The following is a 19795-nucleotide window of genomic DNA, read 5'->3' as shown; positions in this document are numbered from 1 at the left end:
ATTTCTCGTAGCTCAGTGGCAGAAAAAGACACCGCTACGTCCCATATCATCTCCTTAGCATTTCTTTGTAACTAGCATCATCTCAGCATTCCGTATGGACGGAGGGCAATTTCAGGCCAGGATAAAATAGAAGTGGAAGAGTCATTCAGGAATGTGGATTTTGGAATCAGTTATGCACGCGTCCATTGTTCAGCTCTGGATCGCCAAACTCTATTTCCCGGCGCAGTTATCTCTCTCACATCGACCCACCCTGACCTAGGATCATTCCGCACTGAAGGAGAAGATGGAAGAGGAGAGGAGGAGGAGGAGGAGGAGAACAAGAGCAAGAACAAGAAAAAGAAGACGAAGAACCCCCCCCCAAAAAAAAAGAAAACAAAACCAAAAAAAAGAGGAAGACAAGGAGTAGGAGCAGAAGGGAAAGGAGGAGAAAAAGCAGAAAGGGGAGGAGGAGGAGGAGGAGGAGGAGAAGGAGAAGAAGAAGAAGAGGTGGCGGAGGAGAGGAGGGGAAGGAGGAGGACGAGGATAGGAGATGGGTGGGATGATGATGATGATGATGATCATGATCATGAAAAGGAGACGAAAGAAGAGAGAAGTAGAGAAAAAGAAGAGGATGAAGAGGAAGAAGAAGAAAAAGAATTTTTCCCAGTGCAGTAATCCCTTTCAGTCGACCATGCCAGACGAAAGACCACACCATACTGAAGAAGGTGGAGGAGAAGGAAGAAAAAAAAATGAGGGAAGAGAAGAAGAGGGAGAACAAGGAAAGGAGAGAGAGAGAGAGAGAGAGAGGGGACTGAATATTGCTCCACTACAGAAGAGAAAGCAAGAGGAAAAGGTAAAAAAGAAAACGAGGAAAGGGGAGGGAGAGGAAGCCAGAACAGGAGTTTCAGCGAGAAGGGATACTGCCTGAAAAGGGTGAAAATAAAAGACGCAGCACCCTTTCTCCCTACCACTTTCCCGCTCTCAGATGCAGTCAATAAAAGGGCGCGAAAGAGGCCCAGAATAAGAACTAATAACGTAAAAAATGCACACTGATTATAGAATTACAGGCGAAATGGATAAGTGTGCGTTGGTTTAGTGGGTGGGTAGCAACAGAATTGGATTATTTACGGGGACAATTCTGGGGAAAATGGCCAACTTGCAAACATGCCTGAAATATTGACCTTTATCAACGCTTTTGCCATTCACGCCTTCAGGACAACGTCATGTGTATAGACAGATAGCTCAATAGATAGACAGAAAGACAGATAGATAGATAGGTAGGAAGGTAGATACAGATATAGATATACATAGATTGATAGGTATAGTAGGAAGACAGATAAATAAATATAGACAGATATTCGGGACACGACGTAGATAGGCAGGTAGGTAGGTAGTCGATAGATAGATAGATGGACAGGTAGACAGAGATGTAGATATAGATAGTATGATATGTAGGTAGATAGATAAACAAATTAATATAGATAAATAGATATTCCGGAGACGAGGTAGATAGGTAGGTAGGTAGGTCGATAGATAGACAAATAGATAGGCAGATAGAGAGGGATAGGTAGTACAGCTAGATATTCCTGGGACATGACGTAGATAGATAGATAGACAGATACATAGAGATAAAGAGGTATAAATAGATATTCCTTGACCATGACGTAGATAGACATATAGGCCGATGGCTAGGTAGGTAGATAGAAAGAGACTGAGGTAGATATTTTGATATTCCTTGAAATTGACCTAGATAGATAGACAGGTAGATAGACGGATATTCCTTGGACTTGCCGTAGATAAATAGATAGACAGATAGACAGGTACTGATAGGTAGGAGGATAGGTACTCGTAGGTAGATAGAGAAATAAATTACTGGGACTTGTCGTAGATAGATAGATAGATAATATAGATAGATAGATATTCTCTGGACTTAACATAGATAAACATATAGATAGACAGATGGATAGATAGGTAGGTAGGTAGGTAGGAAGGTAGACAGAGATAGATATTTTTGGGACTTGACATAGAAAGATAGACAAATAGACAGACAGATGGATAGATAGACAGATAATCCAGGGACGACGTAATAACTCTAGGATGTGATTCTGTGGTTGAAGTTGAGTAAAAAAAAAAAATCTACACACTACCCATGGGTGTATTTCTGAACCATTGCTGAGCTGCAGTTACCGATGACCTTATGGGTGAATCATCAAGGAGACAAAGTTCCCCTAGTAGAACAGTAATTGTAGCTCGTTGGTGGCTGAGACTTGGACCCATGCACTACCTTTCAACCACACTCTCCCTTAAATATTTTCGTGCTGCTATTCATTCTGTGATGTTATTGATTTTCACAGATACATATTTGGGACTGGAGGCTGGGATCAAAGGCCCGTATTCTCGTAGGGTATGGAGGCTCCCTAACATCTCTTCCTTACCGATTGATTCTTGAATATGGCTAGTTAATATCTTTCTGTCATTTATTTCTGCAGAGTTTGGCGATGTTGGAAGGATCTATGTGACACAGAAAAGGACAGTAAGGTGTAATAAAACAAATTAATCAGGAAAAGGTGTTAGGGAGCTTCCTTAATCGACGAGAATACAGCACCTACACATTCTTCACATGGACTTTTATCTACTCGGCTTTTATATCTACCAGTCTATCTATCCATCCATTTACCACACATTCCTAGACGCACACCACACTCTATGGCCCGACACACCACCACATAAAGTCCCCTGTCTCATTACCATGACACCCAATACTTTACGTTAATGACACAGCTCCCCTCCCTCCTCCCCGCCTAATTAAACCAAGGCAGTCAGCAGCACAAGGCAATTGCATACCGGATATTTATGGTCAAATAGCACATCAGTAGTTTGGTACAATTGCACAAAAGCGACGTTTACAAGTCTGGTCTTAGCGTTAACCTTGCTTGGAATTCTGATGCTGATTCAGTGACCCCCCCCCCTCTCTCTCTCTCTCTCTCTCCAATCACTCACCCAACCCCTATAAGCGGCTGCGTTGCAGGTCACGCTGCTTTCTTGATGCGGTATGAAATATCCATATTCTTCAGTAATTTGTTCCGGTACAATGTTTGGCTGTCTATGAAAACAATGGCCAATCCTATAATGTATTCTGTAGGTTGTTGTTGCTGTGCTGAGACAGCCGTCAAGCGATGGCACTTGAAGGAGGAGCTGTAGAAGTAGAAGGAAGAGGGTGCTAAGACAGTGACAGTGGGTTGTGTATGTGCGAAGAGAGGATTGATAGATAGATAGGTAGGTAGATAGACAGATGCAATAGATAGAGAGAGAGAGAAAGAGAAAGAGAGAGAGAGAGAGAGAGAGAGAGAGAGAGAGAGAGAGAGAGAGAGAGAGTGCGTGTGTGTGTGTGTGTGTGTGTGTGTGTGTGTGTGTGTGTGTGTGTACGAGAATGGGTGAAAAATGACAGTACCATTAACAGAAAGACTGAAAGACAGAGACAGACCGACAGACAGACAGACACACAGACTCACAGACAGGCAGAATAACAGACAAAGAGCGACGGCCGTCATCTGTCGCCGCTGCTCGCGTGGACAGGTAAAAGGCCAGGCGAGGTGGCTTGATGAATAAGTGAAGGTTTGGTGCGAGACAAAGGCACGGAGAACGAACGAGGAACAAAGGCCGAGAGTGGCAAATGCAGATCGGAAAGCCTCACACATAGTACTGTGCTACACATTTGGCCTACCTACTCCTACGCTCTTTTTTACCTAACTTTGTCTAACATTGTTGTGTGTGTGTGTGTGTGTGTGTGTGTTATAAAAGAATTTGGGGAAAGAGACTACCACTGACAGAGAGAGAAACAGACAGATAGACAGCCAGACAGACAGAGGCAGAGAGAGAGATGCACTATGCACAGTGAGTGAGCGGATGTTTCATCAGTGACTAAGGAAGAGAACGCTGAAAGGCTGTTTTAGTTGCACACTTCTGAGCATTTCTTAGCTCAGCATAACGTGATGGCAGTGTGAAAATTGAAGCTCACTTACCTCTCTCTGAATGAAATTAGGAGAGACAGAGAACGAGCAGAGTTTGAGCGTAACATAACTCTCTCTCAATAAAATATCCAGCAGTAGTCCGGAGTCTTTAAAAATAACCTGAATTCCTGGTGGTATAACTATGAACTTAATAATATCTCACAGACAGACATACACACAAACTGACAGAAAAACAGACAGACATACGCAAAAGTGCAGAGAAACAGAGACACACTCAAACAGGCAGAAAAAAACAGAAAGACGCACACACATACTGACAGAAAAACAGAGAGACATACACACAAACTGACAGAAAAACAGAGAGACGTACACACAAACAGGCAGAAAACAGAGAGAGATACAAACAGGCAGAAAAACAGGGACATACACACAAACAGGCAGAAAAATAGAGTTATAAAAACAAACTCACAGAAAAACAGAGACACATACACACAAACAGGCAGAAAAACAGAGACACATATACACAAACAGGCAGAAAAACAGACCCATACACAAACAGACAGAAAAACAGAGAGACATACACACAAACAGGAAGAAAAACAGAGACATACACACACACAAACAGAAAAGGAGATATACACACAAACAGGCAGAAAAACAGAGACATACACACAAACTCACAGAAAAACTGCGACATATGCAAACAAGCAGAAAAACAGACATACACACAAACACAGAAAACCAGAGAGACATGCACAAACAGGCAGAAAAACAGAGACTTATATACAAACGGGCAGAAAAACGGACATACACACAAACTCACAGAAAAACAGAGATACATGCACAAACAGGCAGAAAAACAGAGATAAGCACAATCAGGCAGAAAAAGAGACACACACAAACAAGCAGAAAAACAGAGAGACATACACACAAACAGACAGAAAAAAAGACACACACTAATAGGCAGAAAAACAGACATACACACAAACAGGTAGAAAAACAGAGAGACAAAGAGCGACAGCCGTACATCTGGAGCCAATCTACACATGGACAGCTAAAAGGCCTGTGGAGGTGGCTTCATAAATAAGTAAAGGCTTTAGTGCAGCACAAAGGCACAGGGAATGAACGTGGCACAGAGACATAGCCTGGCATGCAGATTGGACAGCCTCTCAATTGTTAATATCACACAAGTTGCTGTGTTGATGCTATGCTCCTTTTTTCTCTAACTTGGACTAAAATTGCTCTCTCCGTCATTATTGTGTGTGTGTGTGTGTGTGTGTGTCCGACTCTAGGCCCAGCGTTCCTACTACTACGTACTATACATTTGCACATGTCACCCCTTCGGCGCTAACACCCAACGTCCTTACTGAATACATGGTAGGGCTGTCTCATAGCAGACTGGTGTATTGATTTTAGCGGGGGTGTTTTTATCACACGTCGGCTGCTCTCATGGTAGATCAATAAAGTCTGCCGTAACGAAATTCAAATCCTTTAAACTTTCATTGACCAAGCTGGGATTCGACTCCCCGTCCATTGGCACAGCAGACAACCTCCCTACCGACTCCGCCACCACCTTTCCTTCTCTTGCTTTTTAACATCCTCCTCTTCCTCCTTCTCTTCTTCTTCTTCTTCTTCTTCTCTTTCCACCCCTAATCTCCTTCATTTCCTCTTCTCCTTACTCTTCTCCTCTCTTCTCTTCTCTTCTCTTCGCCTCCCTTCTCTTCTCCTCCCTTCTCTTCTCCTCTCCTCTCCTCTCCCCTCCTCTCCTCCCTTCCCTTCTCTTCTCTTCTCTTCTCTTCTTTTCATATAGCCTCTTCTAGTCGCTCTTCTTCCTTCTTCATCTCTCTTCTCATTCCTCATCACTTCTTCTCTTTTCTTTTCATTTCTCCTCTCTTTCATTTTCATCTCTCTTCTCTCTTCATTTTTTTTTTCTTTCACCTTCACTTCTCCTCTTTCCTCTTCATCTCTCCTCTCTTTATTCTCCATCCCTTCTCTTTAATTCTCTTCTCCTCTCTTTCCTTTTCATCTCTTTTCTTTAATTCCCTTCTCCTCTCTTTCCTCTTCATCTGTCTTCTCTTTGTTCTTCATTTCTTCTTTTTCCTTTTTATTTCTCCTCTCTTTCCTCTTCATCTTTTCTCATTCTCTTCTCCTCTTTTTCCTTTTCTTCTCTTCTCTCTTTCCTCTTTATCTCTCCTCTTTTTCCTCTTCATCTCTCCTCTTTTTCCTCATCATCTCTCCTCTCTTTCCTCTTCAACTCTCTTGTCTTTCATCTTCTTCTCTTTCCTCTTTCTTTATCATCTATATCTCTCCTCTTCATCCCTTCTCTTTTCTTCTCTTCTCCTCTCCTTCCATCTCTCCTCTCTTTCTTCTTCATTTCTTCTCTTTCCTCTTCAGTAGTGTCCTCTCTCTTCTCCTCTTACTGCTCTTCTGCCTTTCTCTCTGTTCGTCTCTTCTCATCTCCTCTCTTTTAATCCATATCACTCATATCCTTTCTTTTTAGCCTGTCTTCACTTCCTATCCTCTTCTCTCCTCTCTTGTTTTTCTCCCTCTCCTCTCCTCTATTCTCTTCTCGTCTCCTCTCCTCTCCTCTCTCTTATCTACCTCCCTCTCTTTGCTCCTCTTTTCTTTCCTCTCTCATCTCCTCTAAACTCTTTTTTTCCTCTTTCGCGATTTCGTCTGATTTTTCTGTTTTATTCCCGTCCCTTGTTTGCCTTCCTTCATTGGATACTTCATGCCCTTCCTGCGTGTTTCTCTCTCTCTCTCTCTCTCTCGTTTCCCACTCTCCTATCTGTTCTTCCTCCTCTTCCTTCCTTTTATCTTCTCCCCCTTCTTCTACATCCTCGTCTTCCTCCTCTTCCTCTTATTTCTCCTCCTCCCCATCTTCCTTCGCCAAATCATATAATAATGATTATAATAATGATAATAATGATAATAATAATAATAATAATAATAATAATAATAATAATAATAAATCTATCTATCTATCTATCTATCTATAGCCCGACGCCCTAATTCCGCAAAGGGTGGCCACAGACAAAACGCCTCCAAGTCGCTCTGTCACCCACAATTTGACTACCCTCCCCCCAACTCATCCCCCCCCCTCCCTCATATACCTCTCAACTCCATCCCTCCACCTCATCCTCGGTCTACCCCTCCCTCCCCCTCCCTCCACCTCACCTACATACACCCTCTTAGTCAGTCTTTCATTCTCCATTCTCTTCACATGTCCAAACTACCTCAGTATATTTCTCCTAATCTTCTCAACCACAACCACATCCACCTCACAACGTTCCTTCATTTCTTCATTCGTCAACCTGTCCCTCCATGTCTCTCCACATGCTCCTCTCAAGTAGCTAATTTCCACTGCTCTCACTCTTGACTTGTTCCCCTCTTGCAAGGTCCACGCCTCGCTTCCATACGTCAGGGTAGGGATCACAATACTATCATGCAGTAACTTCTTAACTCTCATACTCACCTCCCTATTTCTCATCACTGCTTTCAGTGAACCAACAACCTTCCTTCCCTGTTGTACCCTTTCACGCACTTCATCCCCCAAAGTTCCATCCTTACTCATCACACTACCCAAGTACTTGAATGCACTCACATTCTCCATATCCTCACCATCCAACCTCACTGTACATTCTGTGACTTCATTCCTCTCAAACACCATAACATTACTTTTGTTTACATTAACTTTCAGTTTCCTCCTCCTACACACTGTCCCAAATTCATTCACCAAACCTTGCAACTCCCATTCATCTTCATTCAACAATACTGTATCATCAGCAAACAGCAACACGGGAATCTTCCAAATCTCACCCTCATTCATTAGAGCCACCCCTACATCCACTGCCCTACCTTGCACCTCCTTTACAACCCCATCCGTGTATATATTAAACAGCCATGGAGACATCACACAACCCTGTTTCAGTCCTACATTGAGATCAAAGAACTCACTCAGCTCACCATCCACTCGCACCATAGCCCTAGCTCCTTCGTACATACTCTTCACAGCACTCAACAATTTCCCCTCCACTCCATATATCCTTAATACCTTCCACATTCCTTGCCTATCTATTCTGTCTTAAGCTTTCTCCAAGTCCATGAAGACAGGATACATTTTCTTTCCCTTCTCTAGATATTTCTGCACTAAACATCTTAGAACAAATATCTGATCTACACACCCTTTTCCCTTCCTAAATCCCCCTTGTTCTTCTATAACTAGCTCCTCCGTCATATGCCTGACCCTATCAATGAGTATTCTACCTTATATTTTACCAGTCACACTAAGAAAGCAAATACCCCTATGGTTACCACATACTTCTCTCTCCCCTTTTCCTTTGTATAAAGGAACATTTATACTTGATTTCCAGTCCTCTGGAACCCTTCCCTCTTCCCAAGCCAGTCTACACAACTTTCATATCCACTCCACAACAATCTCATCCCCATACCTCAGCATTTCACTACACACTCCATCAATTCCTGGGGCCTTTCCCAACTTGATCTTCTTCATTGCTTCCACTACTTCCGTCCTACTGATCTCTTCCTCCCTCCTCTCATCTCTTCTTCTCCCAGCCATTTCCCAACCACTTATACTCGCATTGCTCTCACTCTCTACATTCAACAAATCCTCAAAGTGCCCCTTCCATCTCCTCAATTTATCTCTCTTCTCCACCAACAATCTATTATTCCTATCTTTCACTCCCCTACTATTTCCTCTTTCACACTGCCTTACTTTCTTTACCTCCTTCCAAAACAATTTCTTACTCTTCCTCCATTTCACACTCAGATTTCTCCCAAACTCTTCATCCACTTTCTCCTTACTCTCTTTCACCAGTCTCTTCACCTCCCTTTCCTGCTCACATACTGTATATCTCTCTCTTTTTCTCTCTCATCTTCTCCCCTACCTCTACTCGCTAACCATTCACTATATGCCTTCTTCTTTTGTTCCACAGCTCGCTTCACCTCATCATTCCACCATGCTGTCCCTTGCACATTCCTGCATCTCCTCCTCACTCCACAAACCACCTCACACGCTGCGCCTATCTCTTCCGTAAATATCTTACATACGTCTTCCACCACTTCCATCTGCTCTAGCTCATACCTTCCCAATCTTTCTCCACTATGCTCTTATACTCTGCCACTTTCTCACTATCTTCCAAAATCTCCACTCTTCTCACAGGGGCTGTTTCCTCCTGTCTTCCCCTTCGTCTCGTCAACCATTTTCTTTGCAGCTTTACCTTGGCCATCAATAGGTGATGGTCCGAGACTCCATTCCACCACCCTCTTCACACTCTTGCATCCAACACTTGTCTTCTTATTCGCTCATCCACACACACGTAATCTATCACTGCCTTTCGTTCAACAAGTTCACCATCCATCCTCCTCATTACTCTCCATGTATACCGGTGGATCATCTTATGCCGAAAGTAGGTGTTAGCTACTGCCAACCCCCTACCAGCACAGATGTCCACCAAAGCACTATCATTCCCATTTACTTCATCTGGCACACCCCACTGACCAACTACTCCATCCATTTGTACATTCCCAACTTTGCCATTCATGTCTCCAATCAAAAACACTCTCTCGCTCCTCTCAGATTTATCCATACATGCTTCTACTCTCGCCCAAAACTCATCTTTCACTCTTGCCGCTCGGTCCTCTGTCGGAGCATACACACATACAATCGCCCATGCTTGTATACCTACTTTCATCCTCACCCATACAGTCCTTGCACCCACTGTTCCATACTCTCTTATATTCTTCTTCCACTTCTTGCTTATCATCAGACATACTCCCTCTCTTGCCCTCTCATTCTCATTGACTCCCGGACATATACCTAAACAATATTCCCATTCTCTCACACTTTCACCTCACCATTTAGTTTCAGTCAATCCACATATATCCACTCTTGCATCCTCAAGCACCTGAACAATCTCTCTCTCTCTTTCACTTCATCATTGACTCCTCTCACATTCCATGTTCCCACCCTCAGAATGTCCTTTGTCCGTTCCTTTGTCGCCAACGTATGGTCCGTCCTGGTCCGAGGCGCTTTATTCGCTTGTTTAGTTAGTTCTTTTTACGGGGTGGGGCACTAACCCACCACCAGCCCTTTTAGTCACCTCGTACGACAAGCAGGGATACTGGGGGAGTATTCTTGAAACCCCCCTACCCCCAAGGGGGGTTAATAATAATAATAATAATAATAATAATAATTATTATTATTATTATTATTATTATTATTATTATTATAATATCAGTAGCAGTAGTAGTAGCAGTAGTAGTAGTATTAGTATTTTTCTTTATCTTTAATGCCGTTGATATGGGTAATAATATTAAAGATATTTTCATCTGCACCTCTTCTTCCCACACCACCACGTTATTCCTTCTCCTCTTCCTCTTCCTCCTCCTTCTCCTCTACCTTCCCTCCTCCCATTACCACCACCAAATGCACACCCATTAAAAAAAAAAAAAATGCAGTGACAATGGAATAACAGTTAAGTTTCTCCTAATTACAAAGTTTTGGTCCAAGCAGATAAAAGAAAACGAAAAAAAACTTTATCTGCACTGAATCAGAAACTGTGTGTGTGTGTGTGTGTGTGTGTGTGTGTGTGTGTGTGTGTGTGTGTGATTGCACACACACACACACACACACACACACACACACACACACACACACATACAAAGTCTACCCTGCCCACTCCTTGACACCCCAACATTTTCAACTCACAGAAAACGGGTATCGGACTTTTTTTTTTTTTTTTTTTAATCACAGGTGTCTTAGTTCAATATATTGAGGTCCAGCCCAAAGGACCCCCCCCCCTTTTCTCTCTCTCTCTCTCTCTCTCTCTGCAATCACTTTACAATCTGGTGCCATTCCTTCATTTCTTCACCATTTCATTTCAAATCTGAGACAATTTTTCCGTGGGGGAACCTTGTAGCAGTATTTATAGCAGTACCAGTCCTGCGAAGGAAGATTTTCATATTTCAGCAAGGCGCCCTATATCTTCACTCTAGACTCAGGTTGTGTGTGTGTGTGTGTGTGTGTGTGTGTGTGTGTGTGTGTTTAACTCCTCCCAGGCTATTTGATGGATTTTAATGAAACTTCGCAGGTGAGTTGGTCTGGTTACTGGCAAGGTTTTCCACTATATACAATTACTGCAGCCATTTTAGGGAGGTCAGCCCCCCTCACCAATTTAAGAATTCCCAGAAACAGTGAAAGGAGGGTAGAAATGGCTTTTGTACATGTTTCTCAATGGACTCTCATATCTAATAAGATATTTGAGGACCATAACTCCCCCCCCCCAACTGATTCTTTGGGGAGTCAGCCCCCCTAGCAAAAATAAGAATGACCCAGAAATAAATGGATGTGAGCTCATGGATATCAAGGAAATCGGCATACATATTATTTTTTTGGCATTATTATTATTATTATTATTATTATTATTATTAGGCCTTAGGGATTAATGGAGACAAGTTTCAAGCCAAACAACCACACAAATTTCGCAATCCTACGTTCTTGTATGTGCATTAAATCTCCATGGAAATTTGCTAAGCAGTTTTAGGTGTAGTCTGGCATTCCATTTGTTTTGGCAATCTTTAAATATTTTGCTGCCTTGTGGGGGGAATACTAGAAAACATTTAAGATCAATTCCCTGTCAAAACTTGTATATATACGGTTTTACAGTAAGAACGAGACAAGGGAAGATTTTTTTTTGCAGGAAGAACTAGACAAGGGGAGATTATTTACACGAAGAACTAGACAAAGGATTTTTTTTTTTTACAGGAATAACTAGAAAGGGAAGATTTTTTACAGGAAGAACTAGACAAAGAACGATTTTTACAGGAACAACTAGACAAGAGAATTTTTTTTACAAGAAGAACTAGATAAGGGAAGAGTTTTTACAGGAAGAAGTAGACAAAGAAAGATTATTTGCAGGAAGAAGTAGACAAGTGAAAAATTTTTACAGGAAGAACTAGATCGTCCTGCCGAAAACATTTATAACCTGCTGTAATTTCGTCTATTTATTTATGAAGTTAGAACAGGAGACAGGGGAGGATTCAACGGCCTCTTCGTCTCTCCTGCAAATCACAAGCTGAGTTACGCCAGGGAATTAATAGTGTTTGTGTAGCCTGCCCTGGATTTTAGCTCAATAGGAACTGAAATATTTAACGCCTTTTGATAGAGAACGCCACTTATTTTTAATTATTTATACTTCCTCGTTATTTATTCACCCAAGGAGAGCAGTCTGTATATAAGTCTAAGTATTGCAAAACCCTCACTTCGATTTTAGTGCAATACGAACGCAAATGCTGGGAAAGAAACGGAAACTACTACTACTACTACTACTACTACTACAACTACTACTACTACTACTACTACTCTCTCTCTCTCTCTCTCTCTCTCTCTCTCTCCAGTTTTGAAGACTGACAAAGAAAGTATTCAAACGTTTACCATTCAAATCCACGTTCAATATTTCGTGGAGTAGCACAATAGTTCCTTCCCCCCGTCCCCCCTCCCCATCTCCACCACAATGGCAAGACTGGCTGAAGGACTTGTTGTAAAAAATAAACCACAGAAAAAGCTGTGAACTTACCTCTTTTGTATTGTTTAATTATTATTTGGATAATCTGTTCCAAATTAACGACGAATGCAAGAACTTTCAATACAATTTTTACTAACGTTTTGTAGGAAATAAGCAACTATCGGAGCGTAAAAAAAAAAAAAATAATAAGGAAAAGGTACACCAAACTGACGAAAATACGAACTTGGCTCTTGAGACTTTGTTCGACATTCACAGTCGTATTAAGAAAATGTCAGTGGGCGAAAAGGCAGGCCACCACTAATTTCAGACGATGAGTTTAACCCTATGAGACTAACGTGTAATTAGCGGGATATTCACCCAGTGTCGTGGGATACAAGGCCGATTCACTGAAGATACTAAAATTTCCTCATATAGGAGTATCCCTGGTTACTTAACTTGCCTATCAACCCCAAGTGGTGGCTGGGCACCTGAGTCAAATGGCGTCAGCTGCCCTGATCGGAATTCGAACCCTGGCTCCATTAGGCAGGCAGATTTTTAACCGCTGACCATTCAATTTATGAGGACAGCAATAAGACAAAAAGAAAATGCTGAATACATTTATTCAGTTACACACTTTTAATTCATACAGCCATAGAAGAATTATTCATCATCTTATCATGAACATTTTTTTGCTATGTTATAAAAATCCTCTCATGATCCAGATTGTTTTCTATTCCAGCTATTACCATATGAATATGTTCAGCAATGAGTGCGTCACACAAACCTGAGAGTTAATATTGCAACCAATAGGTCTCTCGGGGTCGGGACAACTCTCATAAACAAAACAAATCCCTAAGGAAAAGATGCTACGAAGTCTCCTGATGCCAAGTGAGATGCGAAGGTCAGCTAGTGCGTTTGACGCCACCATCCTGATACCACCTCTGCCGCAAACACATTAGCCGACAACATCACACCTACACGGTTATTAAAAACATCATTAGCGCGTGTTAGATTATGGTACATGTACTGTATTACAATCTTCTATAAGTCAGGGAAATGAAGAGGTTTATAAAATTCCATCACACGTTTACTTTTACTATGTTCACGCTCCAAGACTATTGACCATACCAGTAAACAGGTTTCTTAGCTTTAAGGCAACTCTCCATGTGTCGCCATCTTAAACCATTTACCCAACCGTCCTTCGCCAGGTCTCCACATAAGACCTCCCCACGCGTCTTTCTAAGTATGAATATGGCCACTCTTCCCTGCACATTCATATCTGTAGTCCCTCTCAACCAGTACCACTCACCACCCCCCACTGCATGTCCAAACTATCTCAGCCTATTGCTTCGCATCACTTTTGTACTGTTTCATATGACAAATCTCTCTCTCTCTCTCTCTCCAACCGGCATTTGCATAGTCACTCTGTCAGATCTTACTCATCCAACTCGACATTCTTTTTGTGTGGATTATAGTCTGAGTTTCTTATTTCACAGGCCAAGCCTCACATGGTGTAGTTGGTACCGTTATCACGAAAGGAGAGTTCCTTGACAGACAGGAGAGGTTGCAATTCCCAAGCTTCTTCCTTCCACCTCTCCTTCTTGTAACGGAAATAGCCCGTGTTCCTTCTCCTGTTCTCAGCATATCCTCCAAGTGCTTGTCTGCGTGGGCAACACTTTCCATGCTGTCGTTCTCAACCCTGACACCCCTGGATACTGCACACAGCAAATTTCTCCCATACTTAAGTCTACCTGTAATACCATTACAGCTTTTGTGAACCCAACTGTTAAAAGCATACAGACGATAGAATTTTTCCCAACTCCCTTTAATACACAAATTAGGGCCACACATCCTGTTCCGCGACATTACCTCCCTCACACAAACTGCTGACCTTTCTTTTACCAGTCTTAGCTTTCAAATCCTATGAATTCATTCTATCCCCTCTACCTCTCTAATTTACCTCTTTCCGGCAGAGTAATTTCAGAAACCGAATTTTAAAAACCAGGATATAACACTCCAGTTATTAAACATACTATTAACACGTGGTAAATTAAGATTAATACTGAAAATTTATCATCAGTCCTGCAAAGCATGATGGTATCATTTTCAGATATGTGCGTAATACAGTTGCACGAGATTCAGCCTGTGTGTGTGTGTGTGTGTGTGTGTGTGTGTGTATGCTTTAACTCCTAAGCTTTCTGATGGATTTGAGTGAAACTTCCCAGGTGTGTTCCTCGGGTTACTGGGAAGGGCTTCCACTATGTACAAGTCATAAATTATGTTTTTTAGAAAAGTCTCTCCCCTTACCTACTGAAAATTCTCAATATGAACGAATGGCATATATAACTTTGATTGCATAGCACTGATTGAACAATGGACCCTCACCAGTAAGGCAGTATTTGGGGAGCGTGATGCTCCACTGATACTTAGGGGGATGGGTCCCTCCCAGAATTAAAAACGGTAAGAAATAGTGGAAAAAGAGGACATGCATTTCAACGAAACTTCTCAGTTCAGTTCGTCTGGGTTCATGGTACAGTCCTCTACTATATAATTATCCACCATTATTTTGAGGGGAGTAGGCCTCCTCTTAAACGTATAAAGGATACAAAATAGTGGAAAGAATGCTGATATGTCTTCGACATCTTAGTACATGTTGTACCACTGACTCATCTGATATGCAACATTTATTTGTTTTATTGCATAGAAGAGGGAACCAAAGGCCAGAAACCCGTATTATTCTTCCCTCCAAGAAAAAACAAAAATAAGATAACAGAGAACCAAATTCAAGAACTGTTCAGTTCGAGTTGCCTGGACACACTACGTTTCAAAGACTGGAGATCATAGACAGTAGGAAATACAGAGACAAGAAGACAGTTCCAGAGTTGACCTGTTGATACATGAATGATTGGGAGTAACGGTTAACTCTTGCATTAGAGAGTTGGACAGAAAAGGTGTGAGAGTTAATTGCTAGACAGAAGCTACGAACCCGCCATAGTGGTGGAGAGATGCAAGCAGACAGTTCAGAGGAGCAATGACCAACGAAGCAGCAGTAAAAGAGATAAAGTTGCAACAGTACGGATAAGAGACTGAAGGGAGACAGTAAGAGGAGGAGAGTTAATAAGATGGAAAACCTTGAACTCCAACTTGTTGAGAAAAGTTGTATGTGGGGAGCCTTCCCACACATGAGAGTTGTACTCTAGTCAGAGGTGAATAAAACCCGTGTATAATGTCGACAACTGAGCAAAGGTAAAGGAGGCACGAAGTCGGCTTAGCACACCTAATCTCTTGGAAGCACATTTTACAAGTTAGGTAATATGATCTTTCCAAGATAAACCCAGAGAAAACGAAACTCCAAGTATGTTTAATGATGATGCACGACTGAATTGGATATTGTTAAAAAGGAGAGGATACTCCTGCAGAGGATTTTGCCAAGTTGCAAGATGCTAGAACTGAATTTTTGAGGCATTAAAAACAACAAGAATACTTTTACCCCAGTCAAAGATATAAATCAAGTCAGGTATTAGGTGTGTCAGATATTAGGATGTTCAAGCAACTGTGCGATAGTTAGAGGGCTGAGAATGGTCACCCTTCTTTGGGACAGGCTGAATGAGAGCAGACTTCCAGCAAGAAGGAAAGGTACAAGTTGACAGGCAATTAAACAAGAGCTTGCCAAGGCAGAGTGTAAGCACTGAAGTGCTTGAGAGCAACAGGAATCAGCCATGAGGAAGTCAGAGGGGGGGAAGCGATGGAGCAACAGCACCAGAATCATCTGAGGTGGAATTGGGGGAGAAAGTCTGCGCAAAGAGTTCTGCTTTATCAGTACGAGAAACAGCAACAGAACCATAAGAGTGGAAAAGAGGAGGGAAGGATAATGAAGTAAAGTTGTTAAAAATATTTTTGACAAGGTGACAAAAGGAGTGGGAAGAATTTGAGTTGGAGAGTTCAGAGCATTTAGTACGAACGAAATTATTTTTGGCAGTGCGAAGAACAACCTTAGCATGATTCTGGGCAGAAACATAACAGAGATGCAGTTCAGGGATGGGTTGGCACTGGTACCCTTTGTAGGCCCTCTCCATGTTGTGGACAGAATTAGAACAAGTTTGTTTAAACCAAGCTTTTTTTTTTTTTTTTTTTTTTTTTTTGCATTAGGCAGAGGATAAGATAAAGGAATGTGTGCTTCCATGCCTGAGAGAATAACCTCTGTAATGCACGAGGCACACTCAGATGGTTCTCAGCCATGGAAGCAATAATCATTCCATGGAAAATCAAAGAAGTACTGCCTAGGGGCCACCCAATCATTAGCCACCATTTTTTGGGAGGGTTCATAGGCTATACTGGAGCGATTGGGCAGGTTTAGGTGGCAAGGGTATGATTGGAGGATCCCAAAGGGGAGAAAAGATTGACAGAGTAAGCAGAAAGATTAGTTGTGAAGAAGAGGTCAAGTATGTAAGAACACTCTCCAAGGAGATCAGAGCTGCAGGCAGGGTGCTGCACAAGCTGCTCTAGGTCATTAAGGATGGAAAAGATGTAGGCTTCTTCACCAGGTGGATCAACGAATGGAAAGGAGAGCCAAAGATGGTGGTGAACATTGAAATCACCTCCAACAGAAATATCAGAGAATGGAGAAATTGATAGGATGTGTTTCGTCTTAAAGGTAAGATAGTCGAAGAATTTTTCAGTCAGTAGAATTAGGAGATAAGTAAACAGCACAGATGTACTAAGTCAGAGAATGATAGGAAAGCTGAAGGCAGAACATAGAGAATTGCAAAAGTTTCAAGTAAACATGAAAACAAGATATTTGAATTTTTCCCACTCCTTCTGGCACCTTGCCAAAAACCTCTCTAACAACTTTACCTCATCATCCTTCCCTCCTCTTTTCTATTCTGATGGCTCTATAGCTATTTCTTCTACTGATGAAGCAAATCTCTTTGCTCAGACTTTCTCTTCCAATTCCACTTTAGACAATTCCGGTGCTGTTCCTCCATCACTTCCCCTCTCTGACTTCCTCATGGCTGGCATTAAAATTTCTTCTCCTGATGTATTTTCTGCTATCACTGGCCTTAATACAAAGGCATATGAGCCTGATGAAGTCAAGTCCCTCCTGTTGTCCTCAAGAACTGTGCTTCTGTGCTTACACCCTGCCTCAGTAAATGCTTTCATCTTTGTCTGTCAACTTGTGCCTTTCCTTCTTGCTGGAAGTTTGCTCTCATTCAGCCAGTCTCAATGATGGGTGACCATTCCCAACCCTTTAACTATCGTCCGATTGCTATAACATCCTGTGTCTCAAAATTTTTCAAGTCAATTCTGAATAGAAAAATTTTTAAGCATCTTTCCTATCACAACCTTCCTTCTGATCGTCAGTATGGGTTCTGTCAGGGACGTTCCACTGGCAATCTTCTCACCTACCTTTTAGACTCCTGGTCATCCTCGTTTTGGGACTTTGGCAAAAGCCTTGCCATTGCACTTGACATCTCAAAGGCTTTCGATCGAGTCTGGCATAAATCTTTAATATCCAAACTGCCCTCTTCCAGTTTCTATCCTTCTATCTATGCCTTCATTTACAGCTTCCTTTCTGGTCATTCTATAGCCGCTGTTGTAGACGGTCATAGTTCTTCTCCCAGATCTATCAACAGTGGTGTTCCTCAGGGCTCTGTCCTATCACTGACTCTCTTTCTTTTATTCATCAATGATCTTCTAAGCTGTACATCTCACCCTATCCACTCGTACACTGGTGATTCCACCCTTCGCCTTTCCATTCGGTTCCCGCAACGTTCATCTCTGCAGTTACTTCAACAAACATGGGATGAGGCTATGGCAAACCTAATGTCTGACTTGGTTCGTATCTCTGACTGGGGTAATAATAATCTGGTTGCTTTTAATGCATCAAAAAATTAGTTTTTACACCTATCAACCCAATATAATCTTTCGCAGGAGTACCCACTAATGTTTAATAATATCCAGCTCAACCCTGCATCATCCTTGAACATGCATCGGGTTTCATTCACTCGGGACTTATCTTGGAAAGATCATATTGCATCTCCTGTAAACTCTGCTTCCAAGAGATTAGGTGTGATAAACCGACTCTGTACCTTCTTTACCCCTGCACAGTTATTGACTTTATACAGGGGTTTTATTCTCCCCTGTGTAGAGTACAACTCTCATGTGTGGGAAGACTCCCCACATACAGCTCTTCTCAATAAGGTGGAGTCAAAGGCTTTTCATCTCATCAACTCTCTTTCTCTTACTGGCTCCCTTCAACCTCTGTCTCTTCACAGCAGTTTTGCATCTTTATCTCTTTTCTGTCACTACTTCAATGGTCGCTGTTCCTTTGAACTGTCTGCTTGCATCCCTCCACCCCTACGATGGGCGCATAGCACCCATCTAGCAACAAATTCTTATCCCTTTTCTGTCCAACTCTCTAATGCAAGAGTTAACTGCTACTCCCAGTCTTTCATTTATGCAACGGATCAACTCTGGAACTGTCTCCTGCTGTCTGTATTTCCTACTTTCTGTGATCTCCAGTCTTTCAAACGCAGTGTGTCCTGGCATCTCGAAATGAATGGATCTTGAATTTGGCTCTCTTTTGTATTGTTTTAGTTTTTTTCTTGGAAGGAACGGTTTGGAGGCCCCTGACCTTTTGTTCCTTCTTTCTTGTATTAAAAAAAAAAAAATGTTGTTGCATACTTATACACAGCAGCCACCTTTGGCTTTGAAATGAGTACAGAGAAAGTAGGAGGATAGAGAGAAGGTGCCGCAGACAGCTCAGTCTCTATAAAAAAAGAGAAAGTGAAGTTTAGAGGAGGAGAGGTGGTGCTCAAAGAGTAAGTTGGAGGAAAGGCTGCCACGTTCTAGAAATGAAGAAGTGAGGTTCCAGGCATCTCGCTTGGTCGTCACTAGGAGAGGGGCGGATGGTGGGGGCTTTTATGGCCCCCCCCCACTAAGGACTCTGAGGCTTGGTGTTGTGATGTCATTTTTAACAAAATATTGAAAAGAAGTGAAGTATGTAATGTCCGTGTAGTTTTTTTTTATGCGAGCAAGAAGGAACCAAAGGCCATGACCCCGCAATAACAGTTCCCTCAAAGAGAAAAACAAAATATAAGAGAGAGCCAAATTCAAGATCCGATCATTTTGAGATGCCTGGACACACTGCATTTGGAAGACTGGAGATCATAGGAAGCAGGAAATAGAGACAGAGAGAGACAGTTCCAGAGTTGACCTGTTGCATAAATGAAGGACTGGGAGTAACGGTTAACTCGTGCATTAGAGAGTTGGACAGAAAAGGGATGAGAGTTTGCTGCTAGATGGGTGCTAGCATCCGTC

General features: G+C 42.1%; 1 protein-coding gene across 1 annotated transcript in view; it reads right to left on the bottom strand.

Moving 5' to 3' along the window:
• Positions 1–13372: 13372 nt before the first annotated feature.
• Positions 13373–19795, bottom strand: part of LOC145394745 (glutamate receptor 1-like) — a 206702-nt gene continuing 200279 nt past the window's right edge. The window contains exon 11 of the mRNA XM_080268524.1: positions 13373–13449. Coding sequence (XP_080124650.1) covers positions 13382–13449 — 68 coding nt within the window. The 3' untranslated portion in view covers positions 13373–13381. The remainder of the gene's footprint in view (positions 13450–19795) is intronic.

The sequence above is a fragment of the Coenobita brevimanus genome, chromosome 28 (assembly GCF_032717465.1).
Source record: "Coenobita brevimanus isolate Jiangsu-jjx chromosome 28, ASM3271746v2, whole genome shotgun sequence".
NCBI classification, from domain to species: Eukaryota; Metazoa; Arthropoda; class Malacostraca; order Decapoda; family Coenobitidae; genus Coenobita; species Coenobita brevimanus.
Note: the sequence above shows the minus strand (reverse complement) of the source record. Positions and strands in the feature narration are given on the sequence as shown.